General features: G+C 34.0%; 6 protein-coding genes across 6 annotated transcripts; 4 read left to right on the top strand and 2 right to left on the bottom strand.

The window, feature by feature from the left end:
- Window positions 1-428: 428 nt before the first annotated feature.
- Window positions 429-1,595, top strand: RO3G_14628 (uncharacterized protein; the record flags this gene model as incomplete). The annotated part of the gene is made up of 2 exons (XM_067669212.1): window positions 429-1,483; window positions 1,523-1,595. The coding sequence occupies 2 exons, from the start codon at window positions 429-431 to the stop codon at window positions 1,593-1,595; spliced, it is 1,128 nt and encodes a 375-aa protein (XP_067525313.1).
- A 1,958-nt stretch (window positions 1,596-3,553) lies between these two features.
- RO3G_14629 (uncharacterized protein) lies at window positions 3,554-4,657 on the top strand (the record flags this gene model as incomplete). The annotated part of the gene is made up of 1 exon (XM_067669213.1): window positions 3,554-4,657. One exon carries the CDS (start codon window positions 3,554-3,556, stop codon window positions 4,655-4,657), a length of 1,104 nt encoding a protein of 367 aa, XP_067525314.1.
- A 1,720-nt stretch (window positions 4,658-6,377) lies between these two features.
- On the top strand, window positions 6,378-7,061 carry RO3G_14630 (uncharacterized protein; the record flags this gene model as incomplete). The annotated part of the gene is made up of 1 exon (XM_067669214.1): window positions 6,378-7,061. The coding sequence occupies one exon, from the start codon at window positions 6,378-6,380 to the stop codon at window positions 7,059-7,061; it is 684 nt and encodes a 227-aa protein (XP_067525315.1).
- A 2,724-nt stretch (window positions 7,062-9,785) lies between these two features.
- RO3G_14631 (uncharacterized protein) lies at window positions 9,786-10,084 on the bottom strand (the record flags this gene model as incomplete). Its single annotated transcript, XM_067669215.1, has 2 exons — window positions 9,786-9,820; window positions 9,973-10,084. The coding sequence occupies 2 exons, from the start codon at window positions 10,082-10,084 to the stop codon at window positions 9,786-9,788; spliced, it is 147 nt and encodes a 48-aa protein (XP_067525316.1).
- Window positions 10,085-13,431: 3,347 nt separating this feature from the next.
- On the bottom strand, window positions 13,432-13,914 carry RO3G_14632 (uncharacterized protein; the record flags this gene model as incomplete). Its single annotated transcript, XM_067669216.1, has 1 exon — window positions 13,432-13,914. The coding sequence occupies one exon, from the start codon at window positions 13,912-13,914 to the stop codon at window positions 13,432-13,434; it is 483 nt and encodes a 160-aa protein (XP_067525317.1).
- Window positions 13,915-14,269: 355 nt separating this feature from the next.
- Window positions 14,270-14,416, top strand: RO3G_14633 (uncharacterized protein; the record flags this gene model as incomplete). Its single annotated transcript, XM_067669217.1, has 1 exon — window positions 14,270-14,416. One exon carries the CDS (start codon window positions 14,270-14,272, stop codon window positions 14,414-14,416), a length of 147 nt encoding a protein of 48 aa, XP_067525318.1.
- Between the last annotated feature and the right edge of the window lie 1,326 nt (window positions 14,417-15,742).

The following is a 15,742-nucleotide window of genomic DNA, read 5'->3' on the forward strand; positions in this document are numbered from 1 at the left end:
GTCAAAAAGAGAAAAAAAAAAAATTTAACAATATAAATATCCCAACTATTTAGATGAAGAAAAAGGACAGTACAGTTCTACTCACATTTTATTTTATATATTTTATTCAATAAACAGGCAACCTTCTCATAAAAAGTTCCTGATCCCTTTATTTTTTTTTTATCTTTACCTTTATTTGATCTTAATTAAAAGATCTGGTGGTCACTACAGTACCTTATCTTAAAAATTTCAAGAAAAACTTCTCTAAAACACTCAAACTAAACCAACCATACTACAAAATAACATTTGGTGGTCACTACGAGGGTCAATTACACTATAATTGAAAATACTCAAGAATCAACAAATCAAAACTTACAAAACCTTAACTCACAAGAATTTACTTGCTCAAGCACTCAAACAACTTATTTACAAACTCAATAACATCTAAAATGGCGACTTACAATACCGGACATATCGCGTTGGCCAATAATTATAACTATAAACCTGTACCCGTTGGCTTTCATGGATATGAAGGCGAAGATTTTCGCTACTTCCTAGAAAGACTCGAATCTTATCTTGCTATCAATAATGTACATGACGCCCGTAAACTCGCAATTCTCAGATCTTTACTTAAAGGTGCTGCAAAAGTCTTTTTTGAAAAAGACATACTCAAGAAACTTCCCGACGTCAAATACGAACAAGCAATTGAAGCTCTTAGAAGTCAATATGTCACAGCAGAGCTCATCCAAAACTATGAATTGGAATTTAATGATATGATTCAAGGAGAACAAGAACACCCCCGTATCTTCTTAGCTAGACTAAGGGAAGCAGCTGATCTTGCCAATATCGAAGATGAAGCTGTAATCGAAAGCCGAATTAGAGCTGGTTTACAGCCAGAAATCAAAAGATTCTGCATACAAAGTAGCTCAAAGACACTAAAGGATTGGATGAACCACGCAGAAGGATGGTGGAACGCAAATAGACCACGTAGAATTGCTATGGTAGATAATCCCTTTATCCCAAGAAATGCAAACCAAGCTTTGGTCTATCCCAGTGACAGCTATTATCAGCCGCATCATACACCCCCAAATCATAACATCGAACTTATTGACGATTATGAATATGGTGTACCAGTCTTACCTTACCGAGAAGTTCAACATACTAATATGCCAGTATACAATTCAAACGATCATAACATGCTTGCTATCAACCAGTTAGCAGCTATGGATACTTCTAAAGGTTATCCAAGTCAACAACACGGTAATCGTAATCATCATAGATCTCAGCAAACTTACAACCATCAGCAAATTATGGAGACTAATCAACAGCAGGATCTAGTGGACCTTATTCAAAAGACTATTCGTATGGAGTTCAACAATCATCAACAATATCAACAACCTGCCAGAAATTACAACCGCAATAATCGTTACAACAATAGCAGCAATTACAACGATTATAACAACAACAGTAGCAACAATAATGGCAACAATAATGGCAACAATAGGTATGGAAGATACAGCAATAACTACAACAACAATAATAGGTACAACACACAAATGGACAATAACAACGTGCAGCAACAAACTTCCAATACAAAACAACCGTCAAAAAACTAAATGGGTCGGTTGCCTTTAAACAAGGAAATGGTCAATCAAACACCCAAAATAATACAAAACCCATTAATAATACACAACAGCATCAACTAAACGCCTTATTAACAGAAACGGAAAATAAAAACTCAAAGCATAATAAAGATCTATATGCAGCTATCAGACCGGAAAAACCTCCTGAAGTCGGAACCGCAACCCCATATCCAAAAAATAGATAAGCTAAGGACAAAGGAAAGCAAGTAGCAGGACCTTCTGTGACGAAACGAGTAACAACAAGAAGTCATATCGAAGAAGTTCATCCGACAACTAGACCAAAGGTATCAATGCAACCACAAAACATTGAAGTTGACATGGACTTGCCTATACAAGAAAAGCAGAAGCATAAGGCACCTAGAATAAAAAGAACACAACCTGACATCAAATACGACATTGTATCAGATGTGTTACGACACAAAGCCGACATAGATATAGGTGATTTAATTACAGTAGCACCTGCATTAAGAAGAAAACTTGTAAGCGAGTGTAGACCAAAACGAAAGCCAAAACAAGATCAAGCATCCCAGCAATTACAACAAATCATGGCATTACTGGAGGATGAAGAATTAAACACAACCGCTGTGTATTCAACCGTAAGCATTGGCGACAAAAACATAAAAGCATTAGTCGATAGTGGTGCTGCAAAAACATGTATGTCGAAGGCTTTAGCAGATGCCCTAGGATTAGAAATAGATTCAGCATCAGACAGCATTTTCACTCTAGGAAATGGCTCAAAGCAGACAGGTCTTGGATTGATATATGATGTACCAATTGGAATAAAAGATGATATGGTTATTCCATGTACCATTGAAGTATTACCATCATGCCCTACACACCTTATCCTGGGAAACAATTGGTTAAACCGTGCAAAAGCAAGAATTGACTTTGACACCTTAACCTTGAAGGTCAAATACAAACATCAAAAGGCCAAACTACCCATATATTACGAACGGAAGAACGTTGTATTGCCAAAAATGAGGTCTTATCAGCAGACATATCAACCCCCAGTTAGCCTAACCAATAACAAGTTAGAGCAATCTGATGAAGAACAATCCGATGATAGTTATGACGATGATATTGAAGAAACTGAATCAGAAGAAGAAGAAAGCTCAGAAAATGACACTGAAGAGGAAATAACAGATGATGAAAAAGAAAATCAGTCTCTATTAGTATTAGAAGATGGAACAAAAGAGGAAGTTACTATAACAAATTTCAAAGAATCTCACTTCATACAAGCTACAGCATCCGGATTAACAATACCAGCTAACTCATCGATGACCTTAACATTGGACAAACCAGAAAAAGAAATACCCGATTTGATTTATCACTTTGAAACAACTCACCCTAAGCTAAATAATGCTAGCGGATACTTTGATACATGTTCTACCCTAATTGTGAATAAGCGGACAGTTGAAATACGACTCTTTAATCGCACCAATGAAGTAATTATCGTAGAACCAGAAGAAGAGCTAGGAATATTAGAACGATACAATTTACATCGAGATAAAGTCATATCAGCCTATACTTTACAAACGAATCACGATCTATGTACAATAGGAACTAGTGATATTAGAAACAAGCACAAAACGAAACATAAACTGTTGGATACTGCATTATATGAAAAACTGGAAATAGGAGAATTACCATCTGACATTCGAAAGCAACTGCGAGCTCTACTCAGTAGATACGATCATGTATTCGATTGGAATAATGATACCATAGGACGAACAGACGTTATAAATCACAAGATTATTATACAAGAAGATACAATGCCAATCAGCCATAGACCATATCGAATCAGCCCCTTAGAAGCGGAATATCTTCAAAAGGAATTGGACAAGTATTGCAAGTTAGGAGTAATATCCCCATCAAATAGTCCTTGGGCTGCGCCAGTTATCTTAGTAAAGAAGAAAAACGGTGAATATAGAATGGTAATCGACTACCGAAAGCTCAACACAGTAACAAAGAAGGATGCATATCCTTTACCAAGAATAGACGATCTATTAGATACGCTAGGAAAAGCCAAAGTGTTCTCAGCACTTGACATGCGAGCTGGATTTCATCAAGTACCCTTAGACGAATCAAGCAAAGAGCTGACAGCATTTACTACCAAATTTGGAACATATCATTACAATACCTTACCTATGGGTTTAGTAAACTCTCCAGCCACTTTCCAAAGATTGATAGATCTATGTTTTCGATCATTGATCAATAAATGCTTAGTAGCTTATATCGACGACTTAAATGTATACTCAAACAACGATCAAGAACATCTCCAACACTTAGAACTAGTATTCCAGTGTGTAGAAACAGCAAACCTGAAGCTCAACCCGGAAAAATGCTTTTTCTTTAAAGATCATTTAAAATTTCTTGGATATATCGTAACCAAAGATGGTATACATACAGATCCAGAAAAGATAAAGAAGATAGTCGAATATCCACAACCAACAACTACAACTCAAGTCAGGTCATTCTTAGGAATTGCATCATACTATAGACGTTTCATTAAGGATTTCGCAGCGATAGCTAGACCTTTGCACGACCAGACGAAAACAAAGAAGAAGATCCCGTGGACACAACAAACAACAGAATCATTCGAAACACTCAAAAAGTTGCTAACCACAGCACCTGTATTAGCAAGACCAGACTTCAACAAGGAGTTCATTTTAGTAACGGACGCATCAAAATTAGGACTAGGATGTGTATTGTCACAGTTAGATGAAGATGGAAAAGAACATCCGGTTGTATTTGCAAGTCGAGGTCTCAAGCCAAACGAGGCTAACTACGCACCTACAAAACTAGAATGCTTAGCCGTCATTTGGGCTGTAAAACTGTTTCGACCTTATTTACATGGAAAGAAATTTATGATCATTACTGATCATTCAGCCTTAACTGGTTTACTGAAAACACCAAACCCCACCGGACTTATCGCACGATGGATTGTCACATTGTCAGAGTACGACTTTGATATCAAGTATCGACCTGGACGTGTCAATGAAAGTGCAGATTTCTTGTCAAGACTAGGATATTAGACGACTATAACTTTACAACTATTATTACCAACATATATATTACTATTCATCAATAGGAGGATGGGAGGGAAGATGATACCTAAAACAACAAAAATCCAAAAACAACACAAAAAAAAAAAAAATCATTCGAGGAGCACGGCCCCCAAATTTCAGAAAACGAAAATTTTCATACAACCGAAAACACCGAGATTAGAAAAATGGAAATTTTACAAATTTAGAATACATCACATTATCAAAAAGAACCCTGAAACATCAAACAATAGATACAGTATCACAAATAACGATTAGTAACACAAAAACTTTATTCAACAAAAAAAAATGGAACAAAAACAAATAGACATGCTGAAACAATATTTACAAGGCTTGAAATTGCCAGAAGGTATTTCAAAGAAGCAAGCAAAATACCTACAAAAAGAAGCACACAAGTTCACCATATACCAAAACACACTTTATCGTTATAATACTGAGAATGGTATTATACGGAAAGTAATGAATAAACAAGAAGCAGAAGAAATCATGTATACATACCATCAGCATCCTCTAGGTGGACACATGGCTTATAACAACACATTGCACAAAATAGCATCACGTTATTACTGGGACAACATGACTAAAGATATAATGGAATACGTAAAGAAATGTCATAGATGTCAAAAGTATGGAAAGAAATCTCTGAATGAAGAATTATACCCTGTGCCAGTATCTACAAAACCTTTTGATCGAATAGCATTAGATGTTAAGCATGTACAAGCGTCTAGAGCTGGATATCGATATATTATCGCAGCAATTGACTACCTCACCAAATACGTTGAAGCTAGACCTATCCGTTTTCAAACAGCTTCCGAAATTTCACTGTTCTTATACGAAGAGATCATATGTAGACATGGATGTCCAACTATTATAATTTCCGATAATGGCAAGCCGTTTATCAGCAAGTTTGCAGAACATATTCAATTATTCATAAAACAACTACACCTTATAACCCACAAAGTAACGGGTTGATAGAACGTTTCAACAGAACGTTAGGACAAATATTACAGAAAAGAAGTGTGGACGAAAAAGAAGACTGGGATCAATATTTACCAGCGGCACTTTTCGCTTATCGAACAATTAAACAAGCATCTACACAACAAACGCCATTCTTCCTACTCTACGGTTACGAACCAAAAACGCCATTTGACATGGACTATCATATATACGAACGAAATTCACCAAAGTTTGAAGCCATTCTGAAACATAGGACAATCCATCAAATACATAATCTCAGTAACATAAGAAAAGTTGCAGCGCAAAATATACGCCAAACGCAAGAATCACAGAAGAAGCAGATAGAAAACAAGATATTAGATGAACGCAAAGAACTGAAACCTCCATTTAGACTAGGAGACTTGGTACTCATCTATAAAGATTACTTATCCACATCTTGGTCAGCAAAGTTACAAGACAAGTGGGAAGGACCTTATGTTGTACAACACATATTAGGCAAAGGCACGTATCACATCAAGAGCATGAATCCAGAAGATACCAAATTAAGAAGGGTACACGGAAACAGAATGAAACCGTACCTGTTACCAAAAGTGCAATGGTGTCAAGAAAACCTGAGACATGTCATGACCAAATTAGATGAACAAACAAAGGAGTTATTTCATTAAGATGAAACAACATGTGACTAGTATCAATCAGCAATACAAAAAAAAAGTATATAAATAGAGAAAAAAAAATGGAAAAGCTATATTTTATTTCAATGAACAAAACAAACGAACAAGTCCCCGTATCAATGGTTAACCAGAACAACAATGCATTTTCCATGGATATGGATACTTACATCAAGAAGGTATATCAAGAACAAGGCTATGAAGCAGCTTTAACAGTAATGAACGATTTTTTAATAATGTGGGAAGATTGTAATATTGGACCTACGAATCTTACATATGAAATCGATGGTATCACATTTACAAGGGAAGAATATGCAATTTACACTGTAGAGGGAATCAAGGCAATGTTAGAAGGACATAATCAGGAAGACCAAGAAGCCAATTGGGAAATAGAAGATGATTTTGAATTGTTAATGAACATTGAAGCGCTTATTCAAAACCAATATGAACAATATAAGGCGGCTATAAGAGAAATTGAACGTTTGCAAGAACTAAAGGACTCTCTTTGTGAACTTATATCATTAAATGTATCGCGATGGGCCCACTTCAAGTTCAGAAGGCCAAAGCCTACTCCAGAATCAGTAACCATTTACATAGCAGCAAAACAAACAGCCCTTAAAACAATTGTACCTGGTTATAGTCTCTTCCGTGCCTTATCTTTAAAAATCAAACAAACAGACGCTTGGTCAAGAATCGAGGACGATTCTTCCCGTGGTCCGACGATCTGTGACAAAGAAGTCAAAAAATGAAAAAAGTCAAAAAATGAGAAAGGTCAAAAAAATGAAAAAAGTCAAAAAAATGAAAAAAGTCAAGAAAATGAAAGAAGTCAAAAAAATGAAAAAAGTCAAAAAGAGAAAAAAAAAAAATTTAACAATATAAATATCCCAACTATTTAGATGAAGAAAAAGGACAGTACAGTTCTACTCACATTTTATTTTATATATTTTATTCAATAAACAGGCAACCTTCTCATAAAAAGTTCCTGATCCCTTTATTTTTTTTTTATCTTTACCTTTATTTGATCTTAATTAAAAGATCTGGTGGTCACTACAGTACCTTATCTTAAAAATTTCAAGAAAAACTTCTCTAAAACACTCAAACTAAACCAACCATACTACAAAATAACATTGTAACGAGAATGATGAAGACATCTATAAAATTTTGGACGGTGTAACACGCAAGAACAAAACGGCGGAATTTAAATCGTTGCAGTTTATAACGAACGCCTTACAGTTTGCAACGACCACCTTACACTATACAACAACCGCCTCTTATCTTATAACAACCACCCAAAATACCAAAAACAGAACAAAAGCATAAAATCCAAAAACATATAAATAACTCCAAATAATAATCACAAAAATACTTCACTTCTTATTAACTTCTTACTTACTTCACTTCTTATTTTACTTTTTCTTTTTATCAAATAAATATTCTTTTAAAGAGGCAAATTATCTCTTATTTTATTTAACATCAAGAACAAGAAGTCCCTTGAAGCTATCATACTTCATTGTAAAACCCCCTTTTATTTATCTTTTTATCTTTTTTTTTATTTTACCTTTATCAAAACAGTCTGATCTACTTTACAAGGTCTGGTGGTCACTATAACAAGCGAATCAAACCAAATCTGACTCATATAAAAGCAACTCTTATATCAATTACACCCAAATCTGTTTATTTAAACCTTAACTCAACACTCCCAAACAGAGAAACTACTATAAACCAAATCATTACAACGGTACAACTGACTTTGAAATCGACTTACTTCAGTAATTTAACTGAAATACACAACATCGACTCAAGTAAAAATATCAACCTTATTTCTTTTTCTTTTCCCTCTATTATTTTTATATAAATATCCCTATATCTTTTATTTCAATTTACCTCAGTTCACTGATATTCACTTTTATTCAATAAATAGTCTCTTAAAAGACAAATCTATTTTTCTTAATTTATTACAAACAAGTCGAATTCCCTTGAAGCAAATTATCTTCATTGTATTCATTTTATATTTTTATTACATTTCTTTACATCTTACTTTACAGATCAAGTTTGATCCACTTAACAAGATCTGGTGGTCACTATACACAAGCGAACTTATAACTCGAATTATCTACTCTATTTGGAACTTACTTTATCCAATACTTTATTCAATTACTAAAACTTTATCTCAACAACTTATATCAAATCTATCGAAACCCGAAAGCCTAACGAACCTTACAGTGTAACACAATGCAGCAAACTTTGGCAGCATTCGACTTTTCTCTCTCCAATTAGTTTAAATCCAGGAACATACAAACAAATACAGTAGGTCAAAAAACTGCTGCAAGGAATCCATTTTTCTTGGTTTTTGTAGCGCACATCCTGTTACAATGGCACAAACTGCCTCTGTTCCCACATAGTAAATCTTCTACATGTCTTGAGAAATCCGAAAGAGTTTAAGCCCTATTGGATAAGTATTGAAGGAAGTATGAGATGCGCAATTTGAAAATTTGGAAAAACGAAAATTTGAACGGAATGAATTTATTTATTAATATTTAGTTGACCCTCCTTTTTTATTAATAACCTCTTGAATTCTTGCCGGCATGCTATCGATATACCTTTGGCAAAGATCTTTGTCAAAGCCACTCCATACTTTTTCTACTCGTTCCCAAAGCTCATCCGTATTCTTTGCTCTACGTTCGTAACAGCTGAGCTTCAACTTCAATTGATGCCATACGTGTTCTATTGGATTTAAGTCCGGACTCTGAGCTGGCCAATCGCTAATATACCGCACTTGATGATTATCTAACCAGTCTATTGTAGATTTTGCCTTGTGCTTTGGATCATTATCATGCTGAAAGTAAACGTTGGACCAGTTGAAATTGTAGTATTGCATAGTATCACGAAGCGTAGTGTCCAATATATGCTGATAAACATTCGCGTTCATGTTCCCATCGTAAATTTGACAAGCATATCCTGGTCCTTCAGAAGTTATACAGCCCCACATCATCAATTTGCCTGCTCCATGCTTGACTGTAAGTTCTAGATGATGCGGTTGAAGAGGATCATTTGGTCTTTTCCAACAATACTTGTTATGTTCTGGTAAAGTAAAAGAAATAACAAAGATAAACCAAAAGAATACTTTTTGAGACTGAACTTTATTTAAGACAATCTTAATTGTTAAAATGAAATCATTACAAAGTCTACTATTTATATTCTTCTATCAATTGGCGGGTAAATGAGTAGTTATGAGCATAGATCCAATCATTGACACGTTTGATTGAATAGTGATCACTGAATCGATTATGAAAATTTTTAATTCGTTGTTTTTATAGATCTTATTGTTCTTTAACTGATCTGGGAGAGTTGTCCCGTCTTCATTGAGAGGAAAGATATATTTATATGAAATGCCTCCAGTCAGATCAAAGTTGACTAGGTACCTGATCCATTATTATTCATTTACAGAAATGATGAATAGTAAAGATCATGACTTATTTAGTGTTCATGTTTACTTTATAGAATGAATCTAATAGTGATAGTTTTATATAAAAAGAAGAAGAATATATTTTATTTAATAAAGATTTAGATTATTATCTTTTATCAATTTTAATATACTTCTTTTAGTTGTGATTATTCAATGTCCGTTATGATCAGACTCTGTTCTACAACAATACTTACAGCCATCAGAGCCCCATACGTTGATCTTGGTTTCATCAGAAAAGACGACTTTTCGCCATTCTTCTACTGCCCAATCCTGATGCTTCTTGGCCCATTCTAATCGATGCTGCATATGAGCTTTTGTCAAAAACGGCTTCTTTTTTTTTATTGAAGAATGGAACTCCATTGATTTCAGTACGTTAATTGCTGACTGGTATGAGATATCGTAGCCAAGTTGAACCAGCTCCCGGTGTACCTCTTTGGCAGTCTTTAAAACCCCTTCAATGACTTTTCTTTTTATTAACCGCTTCGTCACTTTGGAGACTACTGTAGGTCTACCACCTATGCTTTTTGTCCTATTTGGAAACAACCGTCTAGAGTATCTACTGACAGTTGATTCATGTACTCCAATTTCTTTAGCAATATCGTACGTTGATGTGGATCCAGTTAATGCTTGCTTGAGATCGTCTACTTTTCCTTCTGGCAGTCGTTTAGGCATGCGATTGGTAATAAGGTAAAAAAGAGAAATAATTTAAGTAAGGAAATATAAAATTTAAAATAAAGGAATTGTAAGCGCTTTTATATACTGGCAACATTCTAATCATGTCAAGAATGTGAAAAATTATGATAGCAACCGGTTGGGTCGTATTAAAATTCGTCATTTCAAACATATCTGAACAAGTAAAAAATGTCGGATGTTCATAATACTACCTTTAGCGATCTCAAATTCCACCAATAACCATTGCCCATATCCGATAATCGACGAATAAATGCACTTTCCATTGAGGTACAAACAGTCAAAATTTGGGATAGTTTGGTGCAGTACCCATGGAAAACCAGCTGTAAAACCGGAATTTTGCAATTCCTTGCAGCAGTTTTTTGACCTACTGTACGTATGAATACAGATAAATCCAGAAAAATACAAAAAAATATAGAATATCCATAAAATCATCAAAAACAGCATATAATCAGAAAAACCAAAAGCATATAAATAACTTCAATATTTCTTATACTTTACCTACTTACTTTTTACTTACTTCATTTTACTTTTTGATTATTTCAAATAAATATCATTGAAAGTAAACCTCTTTTATTTTTCTTTTATTTTACTTAACATCAAGAACAAGAAGTCCCTTGAAGCATATACACTGCATTGTAATTCCCTTTTATATTATCTTTTTATTTTACTTTACTCAAAACAGTTTGATCTACTTAACAAGATCTGGTGGTCACTTATTACAAGCAAACTTATATTCAATCTATTACTCTTTTTGGAATCAAATCCTATCTAAACCTTTGATCTTATATCAAGACTTATTCAGTACAAACCTATTTATACTACAAAAACCTTACAAAATCCAATCATCACAACAGTCAAGTTTTTTTAGTACCACGCCAGTTAGAAAATGAACTTTTGCGTAACAACCTATTTGAAAACGGAGTATCAACTCTTTTGCTTGAAAACCAAAAACATATTATAGCTATGATTATGAAGATGTGAACGCCGAAACCTTCAAGTTTTAATTTTTGACGTTTTGTAAATCACTTTACAAATTGTCATTATTTTACCTATTTGACAAATTTTTAACCATTTGATATATTTTTTGCTTTTTGATATTTTTTTAACCTTTTGAAATATTTTTAACCACTTCAAGATTTTTTAACCTTCGTCAATATTTTTACTTTTGTAAAAATTGAACTTTATATTTTTTGCTTATAAAAAGCCTAGCTTTTTATTCTCTTTTTTGAAAACTTTACTTATCTTAACTTCACTTATCTTATATTCTTTTTTATATAAATAACCAATAAATCAAGTATCTTTATCCCTGAATCTTTTGGTATAATACTCTTAAAACACAATCAAGACAAGTCCCTTGAAGCCAATTATCTTCATTGTAAACACTTTCAAATCTCTTATTAAATTACTACAAACAAGTCTGATCAACTCAACAAGATCTGATGGTCACTATTAGCGACGAATCTGCCTTTAGAAACTCTTATCAAATCTTCTTATCAACTCTATTATCAATCTAAAAGCCTATTCAAGTCTCAAGCCATTAAAGCAATAAAAATTACAATATAAATACCCTTATATCTTATCCCTATTTTTACTTCACTTCACTTTACTTTTGAATTTTATATTCTTTTTATATTTTCTTTATTTTATAAAACAATAAATCCATCAAGTGTTCAATTGAAACCCTTTGGTCTGTGTTCTATTTTAAATACTGAAGTCCCTTGAAGTCAATAATCTTCATTGTAAACCTATTCCTAAACCTCAAGAGTTTAACCTATTCTAACAAGTTTGATCTACTATTAACAAGATCTGGTGGTCACTATCGACAAAACTTACATACTTAAAAACCTAAACCCGCAAACAAGTATACAGTGGCTCACAAAATTGTTATAGGTAGACATAATAAAATAATAAATTATGCTATAAACCAAATATCTCCAACACTAGCATAGTTGAATCATAAAGATCTGACGATGAATTATATCATAAAGAGTAATAAATGTCTTGCATATATAATACCAACTTGTTATAGTAATGAGTCTTTGCATAATCTCTTTTATGATCCAATGTATTAAGTTGCATTGAGACTATGTATGTCAGAATAGAATATTGTTTTTCTTGCATAGTAACTTTATTGATCTAAACGAATGATTGAGAAATAATCCTGTCGATAATCCGATTGGTGCCTTAATAGCTCCTGTTGTCTCCATTATTAGGTTTCAGTCTTTCTGTACTTATTTAGTAACCGAGTTTACTCAAACCCAATAACCATTCAGGAACAAAATACAAGTGCCGTCTTAAACAATGATTCCATGGATGACTATTTATAAATGCAACACTAGTAGCTTAGAACAACGATTTATAATATACAGTGACTCCCAAAACTGTCCCAATGTTTTGTAATTTTGTCTTTTACCGTCAATGGTGCGATTACTGATTGTGTAAAGTATGCCTTGTTGTACCTCATTTGAAAGCTGTGGTGGTGTACATGTACGTGGTACAGACTGCTTCTCAAGTTATGTAGCACAGACGGAGATAATGAATGTAAAAAATGACCGGTGCATTGGGACAGTTTTGGGAGCATGTGGTATTTACACATGTAATAAAGTAATAATGTAAGTTACTACGAACAATGGTCCTCCAAATTAGGAATATCGGACATTGTATTACGCCACTTCAAATAAAATCCCGATCCACTCCAGAATATTCTAATAAGTTCCTGGATCAGGATTAATAATTACTTCTTGATAAGAAGATGTTAAACTATGCCAATCATATAAATAACTCATTGTCTAATATCGATTAATAATCAATAGTCATATACTGTAAATATTAATATTTAGCCGTGATTAGAAAAGTATAAATACCCTCATATTTTTAACTTGAATAAAGGACAATCTACTTTGAGTCTCACTTATTTTTATATTTGTTGATTGACTTAGTACTTTTTATATTATAAAACCTCAAATATCACACTCATCGTACTTACGATTAAAGCGTTTCAACTTCTCAGGGATGCTGCTCTTACTTTTCGAAACAGACTTAGAAGAACGCGAGGCGTTCTTTTTCTCACCGCTAATGGCGCAGCGAGCGTTGTTCAGAGGTGCATCCTCCATGACAACGTCATCTTCAGCAGTGGACAGACTAATGGCGTCACCACGTACTGAGGACGATTCGTCCTTCTTTATGGAAAGAGAGTTAAGTCTCTCTCCTATAGCACCACTGGCTGAGTCAGCAGGAGAAGGCGAACGAGAACGGGAACCAGTGACCATTTCCACGTAGGAAGGTGACCCGGGACGGTCAGAAAAGTTGTCCAGGCCAGGGGCCACAGGAGAAGCAGGACAAGAGGAGGCAACCTCAGAAACAACAGAGGACAAAGAAGAGACAGAAGAGATGGAAGCACGAGATGTGCGAGTGGGGCGGTTGTTGCGGGTGATGACGGCCATGTTGTAGTGGTAGTAGTAGCTGGAGTGGCTTATTGAAAAAAATGAGATATTTGGTACTTATAATATGAAAACAGTAGGAAGTCAATAGCTAACAACTACTATTTATTAAGTAAGAAAAAAAGGAGAGGAACTAATAATTTAGAATGGACCCTGGATTATATCGTCTGACTATTAATTGTATAGTCTGACGTAGGCTGGACTGAGATCAATAATAAAATAATAAATAAAGATATCATTAATGACCAAACACGACAATCACGTGAAGATTGCTGTTAAACACGATGGATGCAATATCATGCTGTGGAATGCCATTACCTATGCTGGAGTCGGTTGGATGTGCAAAACCAATGGTAATATGGACAAAGCAATGTACAAAGAGACCTTGGAAGGTAAGTTGGAGCGTACGATAGAATATGGTGTCGATAAAGTAGGCTTCGAACGTCATCAGGTGATTTGCCAGCATGACAACGACCCTAATCATACTCCAAAAGTAGTAAAGTAGTACCCTCAAAAACGACTTTATAATGTTTTACAATGGCCTGAACAATCTCCAGACTTAAAAACTACGGAAAACATGTGATCATTGATGAAAAGGAGGCTTAATTACTATGAAACTGTACTAAAATGCATGAATGAGCTTTATGAACGTATAATCAAGTTTGATACGAGCTTATGATGCCGGAAGAGTGATAAAAAGCTACAGAAAGTATGTCACAACGTATACGTAAGTATATTTAAAATAAAGGACATTTGTCAAACTATTAATAATAAATAAATAAAGAAATTGTGATTTTTTCAATATGCTCCCAAAACTGTCCCAATGCACCGGTCATTTTTTACATTCATTATCTCCGTCTGTGCTACATAACTTGAGAAGCAGTCTGTACCACGTACATGTACACCACCACAGCTTTCAAATGAGGTACAACAAGGCATACTTTACACAATCAGTAATCGCACCATTGACGGTAAAAGACAAAATTACAAAACATTGGGACAGTTTTGGGAGTCACTGTAATTATACAAGATAAGATTCCATGGAACAAGATATGATGACAATGCCCCAATCCAGAATGAAACATCAAGAAAGAACCAATTGATTTAACTCAATCGTCCCCATGAATTATCATTCAAAAGAATATAAATATCCCACCTAAATCCTGACTGAAAAAAGAATAGCTTTAACTTGGATATAATCAAGAATAAAAAGTATCTCAAAGTAATTATCGTTTTGGTGCTTTTTTATTTCTTTTTATCTTCGTTTATTACACATGGCTGTAAAATAGTTTACTGATGATGTGAGCACGTTGAATAAGGAATGACAATTACTTACCGGATCATCTTTAATCATGAAAACATTTATCCTGACTGAGATATTATTATTAGCCGTAATATCCAATCACGGAACTAGAGGATTTTATATTCATCCGTACCGTCTCCTAAATAGTCCTACGCCCAGAGCTACCTGAAACCATCCCAATAGCATAATTGACAATACAAGCTAGGAACAGGCTAAACTAATAATTAGAAATAGTAATCATCTATTCTGTCAAATTGATCATAAATCTGTCCTAATTCTTTATCCGTATCATGTCTATAAATACTCTCACTTTTTACATGTAGAATTAATCATATTCAATCTTAGTTATCTTAACTTAATAAAGAGATACCAAGTTCTAACAGTATTTCTTTATCTTTGTTGTTATACTACTTTTACCTAAAACCCAACTATCCTAAACAGATATAACTGCAATTGCTTGAATAACTTCAAAACTCCCTTTTAATAGGATTTAATACCAACAATTCTTTGGTAAAATTTTGTTTTGTT

This window comes from Rhizopus delemar, genomic scaffold, assembly GCF_000149305.1.
Source record: "Rhizopus delemar RA 99-880 supercont3.14 genomic scaffold, whole genome shotgun sequence".
Classification (NCBI taxonomy): domain Eukaryota; kingdom Fungi; phylum Mucoromycota; class Mucoromycetes; order Mucorales; family Rhizopodaceae; genus Rhizopus; species Rhizopus delemar.